The 17,620-nt window shown below is 41.4% G+C and overlaps 1 protein-coding gene across 5 annotated transcripts; it reads left to right on the top strand.

Annotated features, from left to right (window-relative positions):
- Positions 1-913: 913 nt before the first annotated feature.
- Positions 914-16,096, top strand: STK17B (serine/threonine kinase 17b). 5 transcript variants are annotated; one of them, XM_072120860.1, is made up of 9 exons: positions 914-1,076; positions 2,282-2,430; positions 5,038-5,216; positions 5,519-5,731; positions 6,401-6,545; positions 8,224-8,347; positions 9,419-9,467; positions 9,943-10,122; positions 12,846-16,096. In XM_072120860.1, exons 3-9 carry the CDS (start codon positions 5,095-5,097, stop codon positions 13,102-13,104), a joined length of 1,092 nt encoding a protein of 363 aa, XP_071976961.1. In that variant the 5' UTR covers positions 914-1,076; positions 2,282-2,430; positions 5,038-5,094; the 3' UTR covers positions 13,105-16,096. The 5 variants fall into 5 exon arrangements, with proteins under 5 accessions (XP_071976961.1, XP_071976963.1, XP_071976959.1 ...); XM_072120862.1 differs by lacking the exon at positions 2,282-2,430; XM_072120858.1 differs by lacking the exons at positions 914-1,076; positions 2,282-2,430 and adding an exon at positions 3,142-3,268.
- Positions 16,097-17,620: the final 1,524 nt, after the last annotated feature.

Genomic DNA, 17,620 nt, shown 5'->3' with positions numbered 1-17,620 from the left:
TCATGTAAATGAGGCTGGTCACATGGTCAGAGGCAGTGATGTCACCCCTGTTACCCCTCCCCTCTCCTCCCCCTGCTCATGTCTGTGTGTAATGTATAGTAAAGCATGGCTAGTGTGTGTGCTGCTGTAACATGGCTGCCTGGAGCTGCTGTATCTCTCCTATACACACACATGCACACACAGGCTGCAGGGGGCGCCAGCTGTCAGTCAAGCACTGGGGGTGTGGCTGTGCCTCCCACTCATGAATAGAGTGGACAGCTTGAATATGCTAATGCTTCATTGGACATTTCACAGGTCATTTGCATACAGCTTTAGGACCTCATTGCTTAGGTTTACAGGCATGTAGAGGGACAATGAAGGGATAGAGGCAATGCTCTCTAATGGCAGTTTATGAAAATATATTTAGTTTAGGGGGGTTATTTTGCATGACGGGTTCTCTTTAACATTCACGCCAGCTTCATGACCTCCTACCTCTGACCTGGAGGCCACAAGCAGATAAGAGCCAGGGCTCATGTGTCTCGCCTCATAGGTTTTTAATGTTTTTATTGCCGTCCTGTCGTAAATAAGATTTTTTTAAATATCCTTTGATGATCACTGCCTAGTGTGTATAAAATGCTGTGAAATTTCTGTTTCATGCATAACATCATGTCTGATAAGAGGACTATTATTCTCGAAAGCTCACCATCAAATATACTCAGTTAGCCTCAAAAAGGTATCACCTGATTTCTTCACTCTTCTTCATTTAGTTTTGCACAGCTTGCTGTTCTCTATCATGGAGCTTAATGGCAAAATTCACAACAGGTGTTTGATCCATGAATTGCTAAATACATTTTCTTATCCAGTCTTTATTATCATGTGCTTCACATTTTCACTTCATGAGACCAAGGCAACAAGAGACAAAGGTGAAAGTCGTTGCTGAGGGTAGAGTGTCATCAGCAGGTTGCAAAAGAAATAGACAGTCTGGAAGAGTCAAAGGATTGGACGTCCTTTGGCCACATCCCACCCTGATTGCTGCTTCATTTTGAATGACCTGCAGGACGTTATGAATGCTATAGAACTCAACGCACATTTGAGAGGTAAGAGGTACTCAATAGTCATGTGAGACCATTTAAAACTACTGGCATCAGCATGGTCTGTATGCTAGGCCCCCTGCAAGGGTGCATGACCACATCACAAAATTTAGGCGATTTCATATGTGGCACTAGCACTGCACCTACAAATGCAACGAATGACTTTGAAACAAACCAAAGTAGGGAGGAAGGAAGAGTAGGTTACAAGGTACTAATGTTCTAGGATGGTATTTTGGAACCTATCCTTCTCCCTACACAGTATGGTACCATGTGGCTGGTTGGAAAGATTAATCTGTAACCTATTGATCTTCCACTAGATGGAAGATAAAATCCAACAAAATAGCACAATTGAAAAACAAGAAGTAAAAGTCTGGGGGCGAAGGCTGCACGCCAGCCGAAACGCGCGTCGGGGTGCTGTCATTCCGGGCAACGATCATCTCCTACATGGGTAAGATACATTACATTTGCTTACTATGCATGTATATGCACTTCTGCTGACTAATAGACTTTGTTAAACCAAATGTCCATAATCCCCATGTACACTGTTGTAAGGCCATGGATGCCTCTACCTCATACTTAACAATTCTGATGATCTTGCTGCCTGGGTCACAGCTTCTTTTTGTGTCCCCCTTGGGATTGTACCATTTTTTCACCAGTTTTTGTTATTTATTATTCTATTATTATTTTTTGATTTAAATAAAGAAATTTTTTTACTTTTACTTCTTGTTTTTCAAATGCAACGCTAGTGTCCAAGGGTAGGCTTTGACATGATTTCATGAGTTTCCAGTGAAACGGTGTCTTGCATTGTTTAAATGCAATACACTGGGTGCTGGTCGCATATGCGATCGGACCAAGGCCAACCCCCAGGTTAGATTTGTAAATGCAATTTATTGTCCTGCAGGACTAAGGACCAGTGGGCTTCAGTGCTGTTTATTGATGAAAGTTGAGCATCAGCCAATGTTGTCACCAGACTAACCTTTGGTGGTAGTGATGAAACACTGTGGGCAGGTGTGTCAAGTGAATAATGAAGTGACCTATGGTTTACTGACAAGTCCATACTACTATAATAACATATTTAATTTAGTCATTGGGGGAGATTTGTCAGAAGTGTCTGAGAGCAGAACCATTCTAGTTGCAACTAATCACAGCTAAGCTTTCATTTTCCAACAAGAGTATATAAAATTAAATCTGAACTCTGATTGTTTACCAAGAGCTAGAGCATGAACAACACAGGCTTCGCGCCTGCTCATCGAGGTCCCATCATGAGGGAACGGCTGCTGGAGTCTGTGGTACCTCGCTGTGTAGAGGCTTGTAACCCTTCACCCCAGAACCTCAAAGATCTGTGGGCCGCCCCTTCGAGGTGAGTGGGATGCCATAGCAGACAATGGGGATTTATCATATGAATGTGCTAATGGACCACTGCTCCTGGGTTGGTGGGCTCCCTCTGTGAGCCCTCTTTATAACCTTCTGCACCTCTGCGTCCTACATGTACGGCGCAGAGCGTGAAGGGGTTAATAGAGGGGACTGCATGTATTCATTGATTAATTATGGGAGGGCTCTGTGCGTTTTAAGGGGTCGGGAATATTTTAATTAAAGTGGGGACACTGTATATGTTAGACATTGCTCCCCCAAATTAATTCTAAGGTAACACCACAATCCATACATTAATGCATGTTGATTAGATGGAAGGAGGCCCTGGATAACACATACAGGATGACAGTGCCAGGACCTATGGGTATTTATGACTTTTGTGGGTTTAGTATAACTTTTCTCCCCACTGCCCTGGTCGCCCCAGAAAACCCCTATAACCCTAATGAAACTGCTTTCTCAGATTGTCCTGGTGAGGGGGTGAGGACATAGAAGTGAGGAGACGTGAAGAGAGCAGGACACTGTACAAGGTGAGACACACTATGATAACAGGACAAGGCAGTGTAAGAGCGCCGCCTCTGGGTAACGCTGCAGGTACACTGCGGCCCGGTCAGTCACGGACATGAACTTCACACGACATGCATTTTATACCAGCCAATCCGCATTAAGTAGCGTTAGGTCTGCACAGTGATTGGCCCATATCGCTAATGGGCGGGGTTCTATCTCCGCATACTCTGACGTCCTAGTGCTGCTGCACTTTTCAAACTGCAACCGTCGTGCAGGTGGTGACAGCGGCCGGAGTACCCGAGGTCTGCCTGGAGAGGTGTTATGTGAGTAGTAACGTGCAGTCACCCGGTGCCCGGTCACGCCGCTACCGCGGGCGGGGAATAGCCGCTCATGCCAGCTCCCTGCTGTCAGGTGTTACCTTGGAGTTAGGACATATAGGATCACGTTATGCGCCCATAGTATGGTTACTTGTCAGCTACTGCAGGTGTGCACTATACAGGTGCGTCACATTACAAACCCTTGCACATTGTCAAGGGAACAGCTGCCGGTATAAGACACTTGCATGACATGGAGTTAAAGGGGACTTCCACAACCATTGTTCAATGTTGAGTTTGATAAATTCTACACATACAACACAAAAAAACTGACCCCTCTACAAGCACAAGTGATCACTTTCCAGAAGCCACAACTAAAGTCACCTGCACCAGAAGCCCTCCCTAAGAAACACTTCTGAATTCTCCAGCACATCCGTTTATATATTCCCCTCCCTTCCATAAAGTCTGATGACGTGAATTACTATGGCTTCCTCATGACCCAAGTCTGTAGTTGCCAGCTCCGAGACACCCTACATGTAAACGCAGCGTTGTGTTTCCAGACATAATAATAATAATCTATTTATATAGCGCCATCATGTTCTGTGGCACTCTACAAATCATAGGGGACGTATACAAATATAATACATTACAGAGAACAAACAGTCATATTATAGAACAATAGGAGTGAGGGTCCGGCTCTCAAGAGCTTACAGTCTGAGGGTGAAGGGGATAAGTCTTCTGTTTTCTAGCAGTTTTTGTTCACTGTAGGGGTGTTTTTTCTGCGGAGAACACCATTCCACAGAAAGTCTACACCCTCTGAGCATTGAGCCTCTTGTTTGTGTAAAGAACAAGTGAAGAATTTTATGCACTGAAAGCTTCTATAGTCTTAAACCTCCTACTGTAATTTACGAGTCCCGGGCTGACCACACTACGAGAATGGGATTTCTTATATCATAAATATAATCACGATCTATAATGCAAATAATCCCTACTTCCCTCTCTAAACAGCAGTGGGGAAGCAGAGATTCCTTGCATCATCAATCAATATGATGCAAGGAATCCCATTCCTGCAGTGTAGTGAGCCCATGACACAGGACACTGCACGGTCCATGATCACGCTGTGTGTGAAACAACCCCTTACATTCACACGGCCGTATGGGGGAACGTGTATACGTCCCCCATAGGCCAGCAATGGGCCTATGAAAAGATAGGACATGTCTTATCTTTTCTCGGCATACGGCGCCGTGCGCCAAATATCCCTATGGAGAGGGGCAGGGGTGAGCAGCGCTCACTTCCTCTCCCCGCGCCTACTTGTGCCTGTCGTGCTACTGTGCAGTGGGCACATGTGTGTCTGAATTTACCCTTAGTCTGATATTGATGGCACAACTGGCATAGGGTACTTCTTTCCAGTTGGTGCTTTACTGTGCCAATGAGAAAATAGGTGCCACCAGGCTCAACCCACCCCTTGTGCACTGAGAGCCCATTACTATGAAGATTAAACCTGATTTTTTTTTTTTTTTTTAAATGCTTGGAAACAGAACAGGTATGCCTGGAAAGCTTACCAACAACCACAATAAAACGTTTGGGCTTTTTTCAAAGCTAGCTTTTAATTCATGTTTATTTAAAAAATTGTTTTCGTCCCTTTTTCAACCGCTATCAGGTTTTCCTGGTTAAGACCATCACATATACAATTTAGATTGTGTCAGGAAATGTTTTATTCATTTATTTTGTCAATTATTTAAAATTTGCTTTAACATCTATTTATGTTTTGTAATCAGCAAGAAAATCCTAGCAGACTGGCATAAAGAGCTGTCTACCCTCTGTATGCCGTCACTATGCTGAGAAGTAAAGTGGAAGGTAACTACCCCGTAGACTGTCTATATACCACAATCCACACCCCCATCAAGACTGAAAAATTGCATCATTTATACCTTGTGGACACAGGCCTGTTGGGAAGGTAAGTCATGTATAATGGGTACGCCAAAAAAAAATTGGTTATAGTCTTAAAGGGGTTGTCTGGGATTTGGGGGCTATAAAAATAACTAACTATACCCTTTCTGAAGTGCTATGTGCCAGCATGAGATGTGTATAGATAAGTGTTGTTTTTTGTTTTGTTTTTTTAACCCCCTCTGGTCCATATTTAAAAAAAAACAAACAAACAAAACACATAACCCCAGACAGCCCTTTTAACCTTGTCTCCAAGTTATTCAGAATTTTGAAACGAAGCCTACATGACATTTTTACATGTGTTTTGTGTAGGGGTAGATTTGCTGTGGTTCGACGATGTACAGAGAAAGCCACTGGGAGAGAATTTGCTGCCAAATTTCTTAAAAAGCGAAGACGGGGAAAAGACTGCAGAGCAGAGATAATCCATGAAATAGCTGTGCTTGAAATGGCAAAGTCACATCCGCACATTGTGGATCTTCATGAAGTCTATGAGACTAGCAATGAAATGATCTTAGTTTTAGAATAGTAAGTACCACCTTATCTGTAATTTATATGGAAACTGTGCTCATTTCTGATAGTAGAACATTTTAGAGACCATAAATATTCAGTCAGTATCAGATTTGTGATATTTGTGATACTTTTCTTTTACAGTTTTTATCTGTCTTAGGCTACATTCACACTACAGTATGGGGGACGTATATACGGCCGACGTATATGCGGCCGATATACGTCCCCCATACACTTCTATGGGGTCGCGGCGCCCTACGGGAGCGATCTTTTCCCGTATTACGGCGCCGCGGCCATAGATCGATATGGATAGGGGCGGGGGTGAGCAGCGCTCACCTCCTCCTCCTCTCCCCGCGCTGCCGTGTGCCCGCCGTGCTACGGTGCGGCGGGCTCACGGCAGTGTGAATTTAGCCTTACAGTTTTTTCATTACATAGAAGCATTGTTACTAAAATATTTGTTTCATTGTTATCCCTTTGCATATGGACCCTTTTTTTTTTTATTTTTTTTTTTTTTAACCCTTTAAGACCTCTCCATACACTATATAACCCAGTAGTCACCCACTGCTATCACTATCAAGAGATCAGGAGCCAAGTCCTGGCACATCAACCCCATTAAATCTTATTCAAAAATGTTATACGTATAGTATTTTATATTCTATTTCAACTAACTGCGTCCTTTTACTCCAGTGCAGCAGGGGGAGAAATGTTCAGTCTTTGTGCACCAGACAAAAATGACAACATCTCTGAAAGGCAAATAATTAGGCTTCTCCGTCAAATCATTGAGGGCGTAAAATTTCTGCACGAAAACCATGTTGTTCACCTTGACCTTAAGGTAATGCTATCCTAATAGGCGCGGAAATAATTGTACATGGACTGCTGTATCTTCTCCCAAGCCCCTTCCTTATTGTTTAATGAACCATCAAATATGTTTTCTAGTATGGGATTAGGAAAACTTTGCCTCTTGGCTATGTTAAATGGCAGCCCCCTTTAACATCAAGCACAACCTTTTTGTTCCTTATGGAAAAGATAGTGATTTGGGTATTATCCTGCATCATGTCATTTGCCTTTCTGATGTTTAGGCTGTATTGCAGCCTAAATGTTTTAATACTTTATTTATGATATTTATGCAAACTACTTGCAGGCTGTTTGGGGTGTAGAGTAGCCTTTAAGAGCTCCTAGGGCTAAGGCTACTGCATGCCCCAAGTAACTCTGCAGATCCCCCTGCTTGTGCTCAGACACTCATGACCCCTGCCAGCTTCGATGAGCTGCGATTGCCCATGAACGGTATGGATGCATACGGAAGCGGATCTGCAGGGTTACACAGGGCATGGAGTAGCCTTAGCCCTGGAAGCTCTGCAGGAAATAGTAAAAACTGGCATTAAAAAAAAGACAGTAGAGTTTATTTGTGAAGGGGAGTGCAGTGTTAAAGAGGACAACAGATGTGGCAGTGTTACACTGCTATCATTATCGGAACCCTCCGATAAAGCTAGCAGACAATGCTACGGTCCTGCGTATTCATGAGGTGGTGGGCCTAGGAGATAGTGACTGCCGCATGAAGCCTGGCAGTCACCGCCGGCCTATGGAGTGGGAGGGCTATGAGCTCGGTCCGACGTTCCTATTGTACAGCGCAGCAGTGTCTGCTAGCTTTATTGGAGGGTGTAACACTGCTTCATCTGAGGTAGTGCTAGGAGCTGCTTAAAGGGAACCTACCACCCCGATTCTACCTATAAAGGTAGAAGGGGTGGTAGGTGGATGATTGGGACGTGAGGATAGCCCTTTTTTGGGCTAATCCTCACGTCCTGGGTGTCTTTTAGAAAACTTTATTGCAGGCATATGTAAATTTTATTAAGCGGCTACTGGGGCGTGGAGTAGCCGGACATGAGGCTACTAGTCGCGGCTACTCCGCGCCCCAGTAGCCACATTACTCCGCCTACCATTTAATCTTCGGCACGCAGCTCCTCGTAGCTGCGCGCCCTCATCCTAGTCCCCCGGCACCTGCGGCCTTCTGCGCATGCGCAGTAGCCCTGGTCCCGGAGCCGTGGCCGCGCAGCTGAAGGCCTGCGTTTTGCGCATGCGCAGAACACAGGGGACTAGGACGAAGATTACATGGTAGGCGGAGTAACGTGGCCACTGGGGCGTGGAGTAGCCCTGACTAGTAGCCTCATGTCCGGCTACTCCGCGCCCCAGTAACTACGTAATAAAATTTAAATGTGCTTGCAATAAAGTTTTCTAAAAGACTCCCGGGATGTGAGGATTAGCCCAAAAAAGGGCTATCCTCAAGCCCCATTCATCCACCTACCACCCCTTCTACCTTTATAGGTAGAATCGGGGGGGTAGGTGCCCTTTAAGCCTTTTTTATGGGTGACAGGTCCTCTTTAGTGTATAAGATTCCTTGTTTCTTTTCTTTTTCATTTCTTTTTTTTTTTTTTTTTCCCCTTACATAGTGATGTTTTGGATGCATAAAAGCAGATTTATTTACATTTAAAATATTTCTTTTCTTGTGTTTTCAGCTTCAAAATATACTGCTTAGTAGTCTGGAACCTCCAGGTGACATTAAAATAGTCGATTTTGGAATGTCCCGCAAACTAGGAAATTGTGAAATTCGAGAAATAATGGGCACAACAGAATATTTAGGTAATTTATTTTTTTTTGCTAAAGAAAACCTTCTTGTGAGTAAAAAACTATAAATTGAAATGTCTGTTGCTTTAGTTACTTTTTTTTTTTCCAACCTTTTTTAAACTGCTATGCTACATGCTATGACAGTGATGGCGAACCTTTTAGAGACTGGGTGTCCAAACTACAACCAAAACACACTTGTTTATTGCAAAGTGCCAGCACGGAAATTTAAGTAGTAATTTATTGCTATCTGTTCTACCACAACATGCAATCATATTGGCCTCTAGAGGACAACAAAACAGTTGAAAGAAGAAGGGCAAGTTTTGACTAATGTTGAGGAGTCTCGCTATGGTCCCCCTGTACAGCAACAAATGTTAGGCCTAGAGGAACTCCATTTTCCACTTGTTCTACCGCTTCCTGCAGTCTCAAGCAATCAAGAATGTGTTGCATTAAAATGGCACTGAGAGCAGCATTTCTTGAGTCTCCTGAGATTGCAGGATGATTCTTTGAGGTCTATGTCGAGTGATATGTTGATGGCTTGGTGCCCACCTCTGGCACCCGTGCCATAGGTTTGCCACCACTGTGCTATGATAACGCAATCAGAAACCTGTTACATGATTCTTTTTTTCCTCTTTCACCGAATTTTTTTTTCTAATTTCCTCAATAACTTATATGCCAATAAAATTACAGTTTGTCCTACAACAATAAGCACTTTGCAATGTACACAGAAAACAAAGCAAGCTATGGGTCTACAAAGTGAAGGATGCATTAACAAAAACTGCCTGTGGCACATAGGCATTTTCTGTTGTTTTTATTTTATTTTTTTTCCAGTTGTTCTCCATTTGGTGGTTTATTTGTCCTGCAGCACCTACATTGTGTACACTGTAATCATTGACCTCCATTGTTTTGTCCCATATTTGGCAGCATAATTAATGGCTGCAGAGATTGCATACATTTAAAAAAAAATCCTTTCCAGCTCTTTGAAGTAAGAATGTGAGAGTATGGGTGCCTTGATGCCTTGCATTGGGAACCATTGATCTAGATGTGTATAGCTGTATTTTAATGTCTTATTTTGTTTGTTTTTATTAGCCCCTGAAGTACTCAATTATGAGCCCATAACAACCTCAACAGATATATGGTAAATGTGTTCATTCTATATTTAGAATATTTTAATGAATATATACATGCTTTTTAAATGATTGATAGTTTATAGTACATTTACATTTTATACATGTGTAGGTGTAAATGCAAAGAATTAATTAGTGCACAAGTGCTGAGGAATCGGGGGAACGTTGAAACAGTGTAACAGCCTGTAAATCTAGATCGCCAAGTGGTTAGGGTAGCATCTCAGCTCATTAACATAAGTGTAGACGTTGATTTTAGAAGGAAGGAGGCCATGGATAAAAAACATTAAAATATTTCCACAGTCACAGTACAAGGTGTCCCTGGTACTGGTATATCATGATTGATTTTGACCTCCTCAAACACTAAATGTCTTTTCAAATATTGTTTTGTAAATGGATTGTACAGGTTGATATGTCAGTAATGTAACCTTTTGAGATGAACTCTTTTACGTGCTGACATCAAGCAGTGTGTCCTTTTATCTTTTACAGGAGCATTGGTGTAATCTGCTACATGCTTCTTACTGGGGAATCACCATTTGCTGGCATAGATAACCAGGAAACCTACCTGAATATTTCACAACTCAATGTAGATTACTCTGAAGAAACATTTGCTTCCGTATCGCAGGATGCTGTGGATTTTATTAAGTCCATATTTGTAAAGAACCCACAGTAAGTTCTAACATATAAATAGAATATGTGTCTTAAAGGGGTTGTACCACAAAATACTTATATAATACTGGCAAGTCAATATGTGTCTGAATTGATGTACACCGCTGCAGTGCCCCCAGTTCTTTCCCTTGAGGATTCAAACCCTAACCTTATGATGATGCAATCTTTCTGCAATCTGCCCCCCGCTACTACCCCCACCGTGTGTTGAAATTTCCTCTGCTGTAGTGATTACATTATGAAGATAGAGCAGGGGAAGTTATGAGGAAGAGCAGGGGGATGGTGAGACAGTGTAACATCCTTTGAAGCTACAGCACTGAGGGGCTCTGGTAACAATCCTCCCCAGAGCCCTTTATTAACATAGTTGTAAAAGTTGATTTTAGAAGGAAAGAGGCAATGGATAGATTCCCACAGTCACATTGCCTGGATCTATTAATAAGTGTCCCTGGCTTTATATGCTTGATTTTTATTTTATCATCCCTTTCCCTAGAAGGCATATAAAATAAACAAGTAAAATCATAAATATATTAGGTTTCGCCACGTTCGAAAATGTCTGATCTGTTAACCCTGTAATTCCACTGCCCTTTTTTATTTTTGTGTTTCCATTTTTTGCTCCCCGCCCTCAAAGATCTATTTATTATTATTTTTGCATAATTTTGAAAAGACTTTTTTGTAAAAACCAGGGCAGCAGAAGAAAGGGGGCAGACATCAGCATGTCATTGTGCTTCATCTTGGTGGTAGATGTCTTTATAAGGTTTTAAGATGTAACTAAACTTTACAAACTTGGTATATTTTGTGGATCCAAAGAATAAAGTTCTCTCTGCACAGCCGTAAAAATAAAGCCCATCAGAATATGGTGCAACTGTGTTTGTTTGCCAATCTCACTACATTCAGAATTTATTTTTTCCCCTTGTGTTTCTAGGAAGCGCAAGGAACAGAATATTATATAATGCCACTATAACTTAAATATGTCTCCCATATAACAAGCCCTTATACAGGCCCTGTGTTACGTACAACATAGGTTCTTTTGGGTTTGTTCTGAAATGGACAGGCCCACAAAGAAACGGCAACTAAAAAAGTCCAGGCACAGTGACTGAATATGTGTTATCCATGGCCCCCTTCCTTCTAGAATTAGCAATTAAAATTAATTGGCAGAGCCCCTCTTTGCTGCAGATTCACAGGGTTTTACACTATGCAATAAGCACTCTGTTGCAGTAAGATTACATCGGGCAGACTCAGGCGGTGAAGTGCAGTAGGAGCAGAGGAGGAGGATGAGCCTATGAAGCCAGAGAGCCTGTCGTGGGAATTTGGGCCCACAAACCACAACTGGTTATTCAGTAGTGACAAGATCACAGTGATGACTTTGTACATTTTCTGAGACAGAAAAAATACTTTAAAGCAGTGGTCTCCTCCAACTTTTTTGTGTTTGGGGATAGGCTGCACCCCAAATTCTTTGCCCAGCAAATACTCCATACCTAACCCAAACCCATATAATGTGTCATTTACTGCAGCCTATAATTCCCAATTTTTTTTTAGCCTGCCTTTAAGGTGACCCCTTCCTTTTCTGTAGCACCCTTTATTGTGCTCTCTTTTAAGGAACCCCCTCCCGTTATAATGTATCTCCCCTTTATAGTTCCTCCTCCAGATAGTACTCCTTTTCCTGTAGACCCCTTTTTATACCACATATACTCGAGTTTAAGTCTACCTGAGTATAAGCCGAGGCACCTACATTTTACCACAAAATAAACGGGGAAACTTATTGACTTGGGTAAGCCTAGCGTGGGAAATGCAGTCGCTACTCATTAACTAAATGTCCAGCAGCCTCCCCTCATTAATAGAATGTCCAAAGTAGAGCCCCTCAAAAATGCATGGCTCCCCATAGTAATGTCCCCTGCCCAGCCCTCTTAAAAAAAAAAAAAAAAAAAAAAAAAAAAAACCCTCTATACTTTCCTCTGACGGTCTTCTCCCGCGGCTCCAGGTTCTTCTTTAGCCAGCAGCATGTCTGTACACACATTATGAAGCCGCCAATTACGTCATAGTGTGTGCGCACTGGAAGCATGCATAGATCCAGTGCCCTTTTTCCAGCCATTTACTTTTGTTATACCTTAGAATGACCTATTTTGGGCAAAATTGGAGCTTTAAATATATGCCAATATGGCTGAGGTGCTCAACAGAGCCCCATAAGACTCCGTTGCAAACTAAATTATTCACGGCTTGTTGCCCCCTGGCACCGCCTAGAGACCGCTACGAGAGCCTGAGGCGCTGCCAACAGAGGAGATGTGCAAGGTTTCCAAATAGAGCAGGTGAAGATAGCGGTCTGTAGGCAGGCGGAAGGAGTTCTAATAATGGTCAACCTTTTACACTGTGTATTATTCGTGTAATGCCTCTACTCTCTTATTGCATATAGTGCTACATTAAGTGGGGGCAGGCATAAAGAGGGACTAGAGTAAATGCAGCAAGCTTTTGTTTTCTGCCAGATGCAACCCTTTTTGGAAAGCGGTGAGGGCGAAGATAAACCAGGTGACCCCAAAAATGGCATTGATACACAACTTCCATTTAACCCTCATAATGTGATATGTCACTAAATGAAGCAAAACATTTACCAATATTTAACATTTTTGGGCCACAATATTGTAAAGAAAATGTAGACTATTGGTCATGTGTGAATGATACTAATGTGTCTGTAGCAGATGTGCTTCATTGTCCTGTCACTTGTGACTTTACAGGGACAGGGCCACAGCTGAGGATTGTCTGGCTCACCCCTGGCTTCATCAAGATGAACCACATTTGTCTTGTCTTCAAAGTCTCTACAATACACATTCAGAAGAGAATGTGAATAGGTCAAATCATTTTAAATTGAAATGTGGGTGCAATAAAATGAACAAGGATCGTAAAGAGGACAAGGAGAATATACAGGAAGACGGTGTTACGGCCATTAAGAGATTCCGGTTTGACACTACCCATCAGCAGCACTTCTTCATCTAAACTTATTTTTAGATCCACAATAGAAAATAGTATTTTTATGTATTCTTTATTATTTTTATGGGAATTTAGGCAACAGACAGCCACCATTCTGTCATCTGGCATGGGGACAGGTTAACAATGAGATACTTCTATACTAGAAGAATCTGTATTAGGCTTTGAATGTTACATACACTGACGTGGAGAATATTTGCGCTGAGCTGTCCTGTCCTGGCTTCAGTGATGTCCCTTTGGACTAATACATCAGCATGTATACTCTATAGGGCAGCAATGGCGAACCTTTTAGCGACGGAGTGCCCAAACTGCAACCCCAAACCCCCCATATTTATCACGAGGTGCCAACCAAAAATTAAAGCAGTGACTTATTGTTCCCTTTTCTTCAACAAAGTTCAATCATACTGACCTACTTAGGACACCAACACAGTAGAAAGAAGGTGGGAAAATTTGCATAATTGTAGCTTCTTTCCAGGGTCCCTGTGTACACAGAGAATCATGGGGCCAGCAGGAGGTCCTCCAAAGATAATTAGGCCGTGTCTACACATCTCCCTCTTCCTACAGTCCCAAGTAGCCAAGTAACTATCCCTGAAAGCATCTTTTAAGTTGCTAGCTACTGCAGGAAAATGTCTTGTCTTGTCTTGTCTGGTGTGCTGGGGAGATGGCCCAGGTGCCCACATAAAGAGCTTGGAGTGCCGCCCCTGGCACCCGTGCCATAGGTTCGCCACCACTGCTATAGGACATCAATAAAATCGGGATAGAACATCCCCGCTTGACTACAGCTTCTTTGAATACAGTTTCCTTTTTCTGCGTAATTAATATTCTCAGAATTATTTGCACTATGTTTTTGCTGCTTTATTTCAGCTTTCCTGCATATATATTGTCATGCAATGAATGACTGGAAGTAGATGTAATGTAAAGTATACTCCGTCCACTATTTTGAAATGAAGGTACAGATAAGTTGTCAATGACAGCTCATAAAAAAGGGTTGTTGCGCTTTATTCTTAAATGGTCACCATTTTCAAAAGACTTTTGTAAAATGTCTTATCATCTTCCTTCCTTTTACTGCACCGTCCATAGGTTTGTGGCTGTATCTGGTTACTGTTGTTCAGCTCCCTCATTCTGCTTATCAGAAGGGGTCCCAAGGGGTCAAAAAGCCTTGAAAATGTTTGTTCCTTTTACCTAGGAAGAGTGTTACCATGAAAATGTTATGCATTCTACTGGAAAAAGAATATAAATGTGTTTCATGCCTAAGGTTTCTAGGAAAGGAAATGACTGCAATCCAGTGTCCAGTATTTCTTTTCTTTTCCTATCCATTCCCTTACATTTTGCCATGGCATAATAGAAAAAGGCTGGAGTCTCTGGTGGGGGATATACCAGTTTGGTATATTGTGGGTGATGATCCTTCTTATTCTTAGAAGTCCAATTGGAGGTCTTGTATAGATTAATATTTATCAATTTCCTTTTCCTAAATCGACCAATACGAGTTTTGTTTATGACCTCTTTAAAAGAAAAAAAAACAAGCGTCATAGTGAAGCTGGCTTAGGTGCTGTGCATGTACAATAAAGCCTGAATACTATTCCAGCTTTATTGAAGCAATCTAGAAGAGACACTGGTGCAGAGAAATCCAGGACTCACATCTAGGTGAATATATATATATTTTTTTTAATATTGCACCCAAAGGCTAATTTGGGATCCTAAAACACAGATTCTTAAGGTCCTGTAGTTGGCCTAATGTATCAAATCGACCTGACAATTTGTAAAAACAAAATTATTAATTTCTCAACGCTTTAGCTGCTGTTTATGCTATATTCTTAAATGTATATATTTATTGGGCAAAACTGGAATTGTCATTATTGCTGCACAGGTTGTGGTCTTTTGGGCATTGTCTTTATGACGATAAAAAAGCACATTGTTATGATCCCAGGCAACAGTTAATTAAAGCAACAAAATAACTGTATAGCTGTATATTGATATGTAATATTGTCCATTTTCTTTAGAGGGGTTGTCTGAAAAACAGTTACACTTACCCCTCTATGGTGCTCTGGCGATGTGAGGCAAAGCACTAGACTGGAGCACCTGAGGTAGGTGTTTCACTTTTTTTTATAGCCAATTCTTTAAAAGAAACCCCTTTAATCCAGCATTGAGGGTGACAACCATTTAGGTCACATTTCTTTCCCTGTGTAATCTTGGAAGCTATTTAATTATAATGTCATCCTACAGAATAATTCTTGCTGTGCATATCAGAAATACTTTGTCTTTAGGATTATTATTTCGCTTGTATTATAAGTAGATTACCATATGTCATAGTGTCCTTATGTTGGAATAAGGTCTATTGCAGCATCACTGAGACTGAATTCTGTATTAATCTCTATATGGCAACAGTCAATTGCTGCCTCTTGAGTTCATCATCTTTTCCCACAAGGCTCTACTGTATATCTAACAGCTAGTTGCTTGCAGTGTAAACTACATTTTGACTGGTACAGATTGCCTTTAAGAGCAGCTTTGTGCCTAAAAAGTGTTAATTTACAATTAACAGACATATTTTTTTAGAATTTTGGTTGAATTTGTGGCCAAATAAAGAGGATCATCTGTCATCACTATATACTGTGTTTTGGCCATGCACAGGGAATTGTTAATACAGTCAAGCTGCTTTTTCCTGATATGTTATATATCATATTGGTAATTTAATTTGTAATTCTAAAATAAACATAAAATTTGTAAATTTCAGATTAAAAGATTGAGGACCAGATTGAATTTAATCTGTTGTATATTTTAAATTAAATGTATTGTTTATTACAATATTTAAAAAAAAATTAAATATATTTGAAAAGTTGTCACATAATGCTCACGATTAAAATTGATGGATTTTAAGTGTTTTCTTGTGCTTCTCTCTTATTTATGGCACCCTAAGCAGCCTTTGCACCTGTGGACAAAGCTGTCAGCCTAAAGATCAATCTAGGAAGCAATCTGCAGATGTTGTGGATTGTCAGGGGGGAAAATCCATATGAACATCTACATTAAATACGAACGTTTTATGCCGATTTGTGTTGTGTGGTGCATTTTTTACCTCTTGTTTCACCTAATGTGACATCAGTTCAAGAAAAATGTGCATCATATTGATGTGGGTTTTAGGCATATTTGGTACAGACTTTCACTCTCCCATAGACTGCAATGACATACTAGAAAGTGAAATGATCATTTTTTTTTTTTGTTTTTTGTAGTGGAACAATTTTCTTGTGGGGAATTTTTTTTTTTTTTTTTAATACTACATTCTCTTTAATGCCACTGTATTACACAGATTTATCGAAACAAAATCTGTTCATAGAATCCGCAACGTGTGCAAATAGTCTTAGAGGTTTGGGCCAGTGTATTCTGGACACCGCATACCCTGATATGCAAGCGGGACTAGTATCTTTATTTTCGGGAGCAAATCTTTGCAGACCTCATTTTTGAACATTAGGAAACCAGCTAAAATAAGCTGTGCTGCCCCATCTGCTGCAAAAGTGGGCAATGCCAACATTCACATTACTATCACGTTCCTGATTACCTTATAAACCAAGTCTGCACCACACATTTCCAACATTTGCCTTGATTTCTAGTTTTTCTCCTTATTTTAGCCCAAAGTGCAAAAAGGATTAAGGCCCCATACACACAACCGTATAAAAATGGCCGTATATACGACCAGAATACGGCCATCCATGTACATGGCCATATTGTCCACCGTAAGTAAACGAGATGTATAAAAATATAGAGCATATCCTATTTTCCACCGTATTTCTGTTCCATACGGCCCATAGCAGTCAATGGGAACTTATAAAATACGGGCTAAATACGCGCTGAGCACCATATGCTGCTGTATGTACATGCTGTATCCCGAACCAGTGGGAGGTGCATTCTGTCAGCCATCCATCATCTGCCAGCCCATTGTATTTTATACGGATTCGGTACAGATACGATGCAATACGTCCCATATTTCCGGCCAGAATAAAACCATGTATACAGAACAGAAAAGACCATACGGTTGTGAGCATGAGGTAAAAAACACCCGGAAGAAGCCGCTATTAACGAAACTCGAGTCGGGTATATGACGCCAAACGTGCACCACAGTTTATTTTAAGGCCTGTTTTTAACCAATTTTTGTGAGTATAATATTAAATATTTCTTCACCAAATAGAAGCTCTGCTGCACTATTTTTTTCCCGTATCTTCTTTCCCCATACGGACCATTGCGGAGTAAGGCGGAACCAAAAGTGCTGTGATCGAGTTCCCAGTCGGAGGAAAAAGTAATCCACACAGCCGCCCGCTGCTCTCCGCAAGTGGAATTACGGGATCCACGAGAATACCGCAGAGCGAGCGACACATGGAGAATCTGATGACCCTACCTTTTCACTTCATTGCTTACCGGATTTAAGGTACTGTCTCTCCTTGGATTTGCTACCACATCGATATAGAATATTTGAAAGACGTGGATGCAGAGGGAAAAACTTTTCAGACAGGTTGTGTGCATGAGGCCTTAGGCCCCA

This window comes from Engystomops pustulosus, chromosome 8 (genome assembly GCF_040894005.1).
Source record: "Engystomops pustulosus chromosome 8, aEngPut4.maternal, whole genome shotgun sequence".
Classification (NCBI taxonomy): Eukaryota; Metazoa; Chordata; class Amphibia; order Anura; family Leptodactylidae; genus Engystomops; species Engystomops pustulosus.
The sequence above is the reverse complement of the archived record's forward strand: the minus strand, read 5'-3'. Positions and strand labels throughout refer to the sequence as shown.